General features: G+C 45.5%; 1 protein-coding gene across 1 annotated transcript in view; it reads left to right on the plus strand.

Annotated features, from left to right (window-relative positions):
- LOC145395901 (glutamate receptor ionotropic, NMDA 2B-like) overlaps nt 1–10,000 on the plus strand; it is a 62,664-nt gene that overhangs the window by 35,203 nt on the left and 17,461 nt on the right. Inside the window, exons 8-11 of the mRNA XM_080269424.1 lie at nt 930–1,104; nt 2,464–2,574; nt 4,593–4,711; nt 5,782–5,929. Coding sequence (XP_080125550.1) covers nt 930–1,104; nt 2,464–2,574; nt 4,593–4,711; nt 5,782–5,929 — 553 coding nt within the window. The remainder of the gene's footprint in view (nt 1–929; nt 1,105–2,463; nt 2,575–4,592; nt 4,712–5,781; nt 5,930–10,000) is intronic.

A 10,000-nucleotide genomic window follows, 5' to 3' on the forward strand; every position in this document is an offset into this window, starting at 1 on the left:
AGAGAGGAGGAAGGCAGCAGAGAGAGAGAGGGAGGAGGGAAGGTTGATGGAGAGAGAGAGAGAAAGATGGGAATGAAAGGTGAGAAAGAGAGAGAGAGAGAGAGAGAGAGAGAGAGAGAGAGAGAGAGAGAGAGAGAGCAAATCTTAATAGGATCTTTAAACTGCGAGGGGAAGGAAGGAAGGATGGAGGGAGGAAGGAGGGGAGAGAGGGAGGGAAGTAAAAGGGAAGGGAGAAAGGTAGGGAGGATGGAGGGAGGGAGAGAGAGAGGGAAGAGAAAGATAGGAGGAAGTAAAAGAGAGAGAGAGAGAGAAGTAAGAAAGTGAAGCCAGCTCACATCATTGCCTTCCAAACCTCCCTCGCCAGAACTCAACCCAACATTAACAGATCCACAGGTGTTCATATCATTCATCACACCTGTATAGGCTAATTACTTCACTAATTACCCCTAAATACCCGTCATTAGCTATCTCAGTACTTTTTAATTCATGTCTTGCAGTAGTTATGTACGTTGTGTGTGTGTGTGTATGTGTGTGTGTGTCTTCAGGTGTGTGCGTATGTGTGTGCTTGTCTGTGTAGGTGCAGGAGTGGGTGTTGTGTGCGTGTAAGAGAGAGAGAGAGAGAGAGAGAGAGAGAGAGAGAGAGAGAGAGAGAATCCCTTTACTTCCTCAATAACGAATTATTTTTGCTCTCCTCATTGTGGCACCTCATCACCTATTTCTCTCTCTCAGCATTTATCTATCAGTCTTTCTCTCTCATCATTTATCTATCAGTCTTTCTCTCCATTTATCTATCAGTCTCTCTCTCTCAGCATTTATCTATCAGTCTTTTTCAGCATTTATCTATCAGCCTTTCAGCATTTATCTATCAGCCTTTCAGCATTTATCTATCAGTCTCTCAGCATTTATCTATCAGTCTTTCTCTATCTCAGGTACTTGAAGAACGTGAGTGTGGTGGAGGGGAAGGAGGGTAAGGACGGCTCAGGGGCGGGCGAGGCTGGTGCGGGGTCGAGGCTGGAGTTCAAGAGTGACGGGACGAGGAAGGTGGTGACGCTGAGGATAATGAACCTAAGGCCTGACGTGTCCTCCAAGCTGACCTGGGAGGAGGTGAGAGAGAGAGAGAGAGAGAGAGAGAGAGAGAGAGAGAGAGAGAGAGAGAGAGAGAGAAGGTGAAAAAATATATACTCTTGTCACGTTAACTTGGTCTAGGTTTGAGAGAGAGAGAGAGAGAATGTGAATATAAACTCTCGCCCTTTTACAGTTTCTTTCACGTCGTTCAGTGGCCGTTAAAGCCAGCGCAACGGCTCTGCATCCTCTCCGTAGCACTTCTTCGTGACTAGCACCACATTCTAGCGTTAATCTACTGCCATAACCCAGCATCCGGGAAAGAGGGGAGTTTTAGGCCAACTTGGAGTGAAGAGAGTATAGGAGTCGTGATGGGCCGTGCTATACTGTGCTTTATTGTGCACTTCTTCGTGACTAGCATATTCTAGCGTTAATCTAGTGTGTATTTAAGAGGGATGGTGATTTTAGGCCAAGTTAGAGTGAGATTGGAGGGACGTGGAGGGAAGGAGTGGAGGGAGGAGGAAATGGAGGCAGATAGGAAGGAGGGAAAGGAGTGAATGGAGGGAGGGAGGGTAGGGGTAGGTAGGAAGGAGAGAAGAACGGAGGAGGGAGTGTGGGAATGGAGGGGAACGGAAGAAAAGGGAGGGGTGAGAGAGGGAAGGAAGGAAGAAACAGGTATATTCATTCCCTCTCTCCTTCCATCCTTCCTTCCTTCCTTCCCTCCCTCCTTCCTTCCTTCCCTCCGTCTTTCCTTCCATTCTGCCTCATAAATGTAAGAGCTTCCTTGTCGGAGGTCTGTGGGGGGGCCGTAAAGGGGAGCAGGCAGGAGAGGAAGGAAGGAAGAGAAAGAGAGTAGGGAGGAGGGCAAGGATGGTAGAAAGTAAGGAAAGAAGGAGGAAAGGTAAGACAGAGAAAGAAAGGTAGGAGGGAGGAGGAAAGGAAGGAACGAGAGAAAGTAGGGAAGGAAGGAGAGAAGTAGGAAAGGAGGGAGGACGAGGCAGTAAGAAAGAGAGGAAGCAGGGAGGGAGGAAGAAGGAAAGGAGGGAGGGAGGAGAGAAAAAACAAAGGAAGGAGGGAGGGGAGAAAAACAGAGGAGGAAGGAGGGAGAGAGGGGAGGAAGAGAGAAGGAGGGAGAAGGGGGAGAGAAATGAAGAGAGAAGGAAGTCATGTGAGCTGTAATTTTAATGACAACCCATTCTCTCTCTCTCTCTCTCTCTCTCTCTCTCTCTCAAAATGAACTATTGTGCCGGGTTTTCGTCATAATAATAATAATAATAATAATAATAATAAATACTACTACTATAACTACTTTCACTACTACACTATTACACCTGCACACTGTAAACGAATTATCGATCACGTATACGCAACACATTTTCACCACCTGCTGCTCCTGGTCAGATCGGAGTGTGGCGCAGTGGTGACGGTGGCGGACTGCAGGTGAAAGACATCGTGTGGCCGGGATATTCACACGTCCCACCCAACGGTATCCCAGAGAAATTCCACCTTAAGGTAAGTTAGACCAGATAGATAGATAGATAGACAGATAAGCGATGAAGGCAGATGAACGGACAGACAGACACAGGAATTTCGCCTCGGTTAGTGTAAGGTTAGGTTAAGTTGGGTAAGGTTAGGGAAGGTCAGGTTAGGTCAAGGTATTGCTTGTTAGAATTCCAGGTTAGATTGGGTTAGTGAGGATTGGAAGTGCAAGTTAGTGTAGGACCTAATGTTTTGCCTTCCTTCATTCCTCTCTCCCTTCCTTCCTTCCTTCCTTCATTCATTCCTTTTTCCCTTCCTTTCTTCCTTCCTTCCTTCATTCATTCATTCCTTTTTCCCTTCCTTTCTTCCTTTCCTACCTTCCTTCCTTCCTTCCTCCCTCCTTTCCTACCTTCCTTACATCTTCCTTCTTTCCTCCCTCCTTTCCTACCTTCCTTACATCCTTCCTTCCTTCCTCCTTGCCTACCTTCCTTACATCCTTCCTCCCTCCCTGCCTCCCTGCCTGCCACTTGAGGCATGAGCAAGCTTGGGTCTTGATATGTAGGGCGACAAAGTAATCAAGTTTTACAGATGAATATAAATCTGTCTCTTTCTGTGTCTCTGTCTCTGTGTAACTTTGTATATCTCTGTCTTCGTGTCTCTCTGTGTACCTGCTGTTGGTCTGTCTGTCTGTCTGCTGTCTCTAGATGTAAATATTAGAGATTATAATTACTGCAGTCTGTTTTATTTTGAGCAGATTGATAATTCTCTCTGTCTGTCTGTCTGTCTGTCTGTCTCTCTCTCTCTCTCTCTCTCTCTCTCTCTCTTCCAGGTAGCACAAAGTTTAATTAACCTGTAGATTGGCACAGGTGACCCTATTAATTCATAATGAGGTTACGCTGAGGGCCGTAATAACCACTTGGCGCCTGGTGGTCGAGTGGGTCAGGGCGCTCCGGTAAAGTGAGGCAATAAATAGACTGAGGAGAAAAATGCATGATGGATTATAAAATGGGGTGCAAAGGTATGACAACTTCCTATTTATTTTGGGGCGATAATTTCCGTATTGATGGCTGGTCTCTATAATTGGGATGCAGGCTAATAATAATAATAATAATAATAATACGTGTTTTAGTATCCGTAAATATAGACAGGGAGAGGAAAGGAGATTGCACGTCTACACCCCTCCTTGCTTGGATTGGCACTGAGCTTGGGGCGAGGTCTGCTGGTGGTTTTATATAGTTTCCCGGCCACAGGTGTTTCTCTCTCTCTCTCTCTCTCTCTCTCTCTCTCTCTCTCTCTCAACTACCGACTATTTCTCAGCTAATTTCTTTCTGTCAGTTTCAGTTTGTCTGTCTGTCTGTCCAGCTGTTTATATTTCTCTCTGTCTGTCTGTCTGTCTCTCTTTCTCTCTCAGCTCACGTCGCGTCAAAAAGCCAAAAATATCTCTTCATCCTTGGTTAAAAATACCTGACCAGAACGCTCATACGCACACACATCACACGCACACACGTACACCTACACATACATACACACGCACATACGCTGCTTCTATATTTACCTGTCTATCATTCTGCCTTGCTCAGTCTATCTGTCTATCTGTCTATCATTTATAATCATGTTTGTGTCTTATCGTTAATCTGGTTCTGTTTTGCGTACACACACACACACACACACACACACACACACACACACACACACACACACTTTCTCCCTCTCTCTCTCTCTCTCTAATTATGAGCAAGAGGACCCAGACGTCTTCATTAAGGCGAAGGAAACAGGAGAGTAGTTTGAATTTCCCGCCTAAGTTGAACATTACCATCGATTTTAGCATGTCTATCTATCTATTTATCTATCTATCTATCTATCATTTAGGGTAATACCAGATAGTTTTAGAGTGGTATGTCGGCAGGCAAGAGAAATATACTGAGGTGGTATTTTAAACAGATGAATTATTTTGTCTGCGTGTCTGTGTGGTTTTAATGATGTGTGTGTGTGTGTGTGTGTGTGTGTGCGTAAGACCCATCCATCTATCAATATTCTTGTGACGTCCCCAGATCACATTTATGGACGAACCCCCCTTCATCAACATGGACCCGCCGCACCCTGAGACGGGCCAGTGTACCGCCAATAAGGGTGTACCGTGTAGGATTGCCACGGAGCTCATGATGCAAGGGTACGTATCGCCTTATACCGCCCTTATAGCCTTACTTATACTCTAATCTTACTTATATATCTGCGTCCCCTCCCCAGCCTATCCTGATCAGTCACCCTAACCCCTGATCTTGCCTCCCCCTGCCTGATCCTGCCCTGCCTTACCCTGCCTGATCCTGCCCTACCTTGCCTGGTCCTGCCTCCCCCTGCCTTACCCTGCCTGATCCTGCCCTACCTTGCCTGATCCTGCCTCCCCCTGCCTGATCCTGCCCTACCCTGCCTGATCCTACCTTACTCTGCTTGATCCTACCTTGCCCTGCCTGATCCTGCCTCCCCCTGCCTGATCCTGCCTCATACTTGACATTACTTTCTCATACATCTCTCTCTCTCTCTCTCTCTCTCTCTCTCTCTCTCTCTCACTTCGAGGTCCCTTGAAAGAAAGAAACGGAGATGAAGGAAGCGAAAGAGTGAGCGAGTAAGTGGGTAAAGGAGAAAGTATGAGATTAAAGAGAGAGAGAGAGAGAGAGAGAGAGAGAGAGAGAGAGAGAGAGAGAGATCCACACAGCCTCCAAGCAAAGTCGTCAAACTGTACCAAACTCTCATTCAACTCTCTCTCTCTCTCTCTCTCTCTCTCTCTCTCTCTCTCTCTAAGTTATGGCTCTACTTTTCTCACTCTCGCTCTCTCTATTTTCTTTTTCTCTCTCTCTCTTTTTTTAGCCAGGGAAATAGGGTAGGGTATGGAGCAATCTGTGGAGTGGTGGGGAGGAGGGAGGGAGGGAAGGGAGGAGGGAGGGAGGGAGGTAGAGGGATAGGGAGGGGAGGCTGGAAGGGAGAGAGGTATGGATGGAAGGGGGGAGGAAGAGAGAGAGAGAGAGAGAGAGAGAGAGAGAGAGAGAGGAAAAGCATAAATAAGACAATCTAACATGGCCTAATCTCCTCCCTTTTTCTATCCAGGGTGAACAGAGCCTAATCTAGCCTGGCCTGACCTCCTCCCTTCTTTTTCCAGGGTGAACGTAGCGTAATCTAACCTTTCTCCTTCTTTTTCTAGGGTGAACATAGCCTAATTCAACCTGGTCACATTTTTTTCTGCAGGGTGAACGTGTCGTGGGCCAAGCGCAACGCCAACTACTACCAGTGCTGCTCCGGCTTCTGCATCGACCTCCTCGATAAGTTCTCGCGGGACCTGGGCTTCACCTACGACTTCTTCAAGGTGGAGGACGGCTTCTGGGGCGCCATTGTGGTACGTAGAGGCTGTTCGTACTTTGCCAGCGTTGGGAGTGGTTAATTTTAGCTGTCACTCTCCCTAAACCACGATTGCCTAGGTAGAGGGTGGGTTCTGGGGCGCCATTGTGGTACGTAGAGGCTGTTCGTACTTTGCCAGCGTGGGCAGTGGTTGATTTTAGCTGTCACTCTCCCTAAACTGCTATTTCTTTGCTAGAGAATGGCTTCTGGGGCGCCATTGTGGTAAGTAGTGAAGTTAGGCGTACTTTGTCAGCGTGGGCAGTGGTTAAATTTAGCTGTCACTCTCCCTAAACTACGATCTCTTAGGTAAAGGGTGGTCTCTGGGGCGCCACTGTGGTACGTGTGTATGGATGTGTTTTATGTATGCATGAATGTATGTATGTACGTTTTTATGAATGAATGTGTGTATGGATGTATGTGTTTACGCATGAACGTATATATCTATCTATCTGACAGTCTCCACCTGCCAATTTATCTATCACTATCTATCTGACTTACGTTCTGTCTATCCATCAATTTTATATATCGTCTATCTATTCATTTATCTATCTGTCTCCTGCCCCCCCCCTCCACCTCTTTCCTTCTCGTCTCTTTTATCTATCGGTCTGTCTATCTAGGCGTGTCAGAAGTTTGTGCCGTGAGAATCTATGCAAATCTATTCCGGCAGGGGGATAGCAGTTGCCTGGGTGATAGATAGATAGATAGATAGATAGGTATGTAGGGAGGGAGGGATGGTGTGTTGATAGATAAATTTGGGTGTTATCAGTGCCGATCTATTAATCAGTTTCTATCTATTCACTCATCTGTCGTACCATCTATTTATCTATCTATATATCTATCCAGTCTATCGTTAAAATTCATCTCTTCATTCATACATCTTCCTGTTACCCTATATCTATCCATCTATCTATCTAATCTGTCTATCTACCTATCTATCTGTCTATCTATCAGGGAATGATCAAGTTTGGCCAAATATATGTATGAGAGAGAGAGAGAGAGAGAGGGAGGGAGGGACAGGGGGAGAGAGAGAGAGAGAGAGAGACACACACACACACATACACACACACACACACACACAACTTCCATACACATGCAACAGATGTCTCCTGAAAAAGCCTTAGTCCAGCTGTGTGTGTGTGTGTGTGTGTGTGTGTGTGTGTGTGTGGAGAGAGAGAGAGAGAGAGAGAGAGCGGGTGGGAGAGAGAGAATTGAAAGTTAGTGAGAAAATGGGAGCAAGAAAGTGGATTACAGGAGTGTGTGAGTGACTAAGTGTGCGCGACAAAGTGAGTGAGAGAGAGAGAGTGTGTATGAGAGAGAGAGAGAGAGAGGGAGAGAGAGAGAGAGAGAGAGAGAGAGAGAGAGAGAGAGAGAGAGAGAGAGAGAGAGAACTTAAATGTCTTGCACTCCACATTCTCTCTCTCTCTCTCTCTCTCTCTCAGCTGAGATGAAAGGATTTGATTGTTGTGTATGCCGGATGACTGTGTGTGTGTGTGTGTGTGTGTGTGTGTGTGTGTATGTGTCTGTGTGTGTGTATGACGAGGGAAAGAATGTGTGTGTGTGTGTGTGTGTGTGTGTCTGCGTTTATTTGTGTACGAAGAGAGAAAGAATGTGTGTATGTGTATGTATGTATGTACCCTAAATTTCGGACCATCTCAGATTAGTCTTTAAACACTTCAATTCATCCCTAATTGCCCCTGGGTAATTATCGCCCCTTCTAATTACCAACGCGTGAGTAATATCCATCCATCTGGTATAATTCCACTCTTTAATAACGCTGGTATTATTGATGGTAAGATTTGCTTGATGTGGGGGTTATGGGCTGAGATTATACGTGGAATTATTTGTAGGTGTGCGTTTTTGTTAGTGTGTGTGTGTGTGTGTGTGTGTGTGTGTGTGTGTGTGTGTGTGTGTGTAATCAGCAGACACCATAGAGTCCGTTCGTTTGTCGCTAAATATAACACACAGCAAATGACTCATGGATGAAATTACACCCAATAAACCTAGATTAACGTCCCTATTGACTTGTAGATGCGCAGGTGTGCTGGGATAGATGATGATGATGATGGTGGTGGTGGTGGTGGTGGTGAGGATGATGGTGGTGGTGATGATGAGGATGGTGGTGGTGGTGGTGGTGGTGGTGATGAGGATGATGGTGGTGGTGGTGGTGGTGGTGGTGGTGGTGGTGGTGGTGATGGTGGTAGTAATGAAGTTGACACACACACACACACACACACACACACACACACACACACACACACACACACACACACACACACTCACTCACGTACATACTCACATACTCACACGGATTTTTAATTAAAATGTAGGCGTGTGGTAAAAGACACACACACACACACACACACACACACACACACACACACACACACACACACACACACACACACACACACACACACACTTTCCACTGATTTTCCAAGGTAATTATAAAGCCCTATTGCCACTGGAATAGAACTGTGCTGGTGTGGCGTGGCGTTGTGACGTGGTGTGGTGTGGCGGTGTGACGTGGTGTGGTGTGGCGGTGTGACGTGGTGTGGTGTAAGTAATTAAGTATTGTGTTTTGCCATTAAGAGCACATACCAAATACATACAACAACATCAAATTATCGTATACAGTATATTTCGATGCATACATACTTACAGATCCATAAACCAGTGAAGACAGTTCAGTACACTTATATATTCCGGTACACACATTTATATTTATCAGAATTTATCACCCTGTAGTACTGTGTTATGTCGAATTGCATTTTTCTTACTCATTCCTTGAAGTGTAGTAAGTGACAGGCGTTGATGAGACGTGTGCTGCGTGTGGGTCAGGAATTCCATAACTCAGCACCTTCACGCAGCACACTGGTCTTAAAGAGAGTTGTGTGGAACTGTGGATACGTTAGATTGAAAGTATTACCTCTAGTATTGTGAATATTTAATGTCTGAGTAGGATTATGCATTTCTATAGATGAATAACATCAGGAAATATTCTGTAATAGACTTAAAATATAATTGATTCAGCCTGGAGTATATATGGCCTAGTGATTCAAATTTACCCATAAAAGCATGCATCTAATAAGTTTATTCTGAGCTGTTATTACCTTATGTAGCAATGATGGCCACTTACAAAGCCATATGGAGACAACAGAAGAGATGAGGGTAACATAATGCGTGATATATACTTAACATCACTTCAGTTGTAAGTGCATGGCGTGGTGTGGTGTGCTGGTATGGTAGGTAGGTACTGGGGTTATGTGGTGCGGCTGTTGTTGAGCGTGGTGTGGTGTGGTGTGGCATGGCGTGGTAAGTGTGGTGGTATTAGGGTTGTGTGGTAGGTGGTGTGGGTAGTTGTTGTGTGGTGTGGTGTGGTGTGGTGTGTTAATGAGGTGGTATGAATGGATATTTGGGTGGTAATGAGGAGGATATGGTAGGAAACACTCTACGGACTTTGCTCTCCATATTTCAGTTTCGTATTATTTGTGAATTATTATTATTATTATTATTATTATTATTATTATTAGTAGTAGTAGTAGTAGTATCATCATCATCAGTAGGACCACTACCGTACTACTGCTGCTACCATCATCATCATTATCATCACGCCTGCAAGACTTAAGTAGTTGTTATGTCATCTTAATCACCTTCTTAAGTAGTTACGACACGTTATTGCCAATTACTGCCTATTCAGCGAGAGAGAGAGAGAGACAGAGAGCAGTTTGAGCCTCTCTGGGAATATCTGTATGCACTTCAAGAGGATGAGAGGAGGAAGAGGAAGAGGAGGAGGAGGAGGAAAGAAGGGGAGGAGACGAAGGTGAGGAGAAAAGATGGATAAAACTATGAGGAGGAGGAGGAGGAGGAAGTGGGGGAGAAGGAAGACAAGGAGGAGGAAGAGGAAGACGATGTTATATAGGAGAGAGAGAGAAAGAGAGAGAGCGAGAGAGAGTGGGGCAAGGAAGTATTACAGAAAGAAAAGAGAGGCATAAGAGTGAATAAGAACCAGACAGTGAGAAGTGAGAGAGAGGATGAGAGACAGGCTTGTGAGTGAGCGGCTCTTGGGGGA

This window comes from Coenobita brevimanus, chromosome 33 (assembly GCF_032717465.1).
Source record: "Coenobita brevimanus isolate Jiangsu-jjx chromosome 33, ASM3271746v2, whole genome shotgun sequence".
Lineage (NCBI taxonomy): Eukaryota > Metazoa > Arthropoda > Malacostraca > Decapoda > Coenobitidae > Coenobita > Coenobita brevimanus.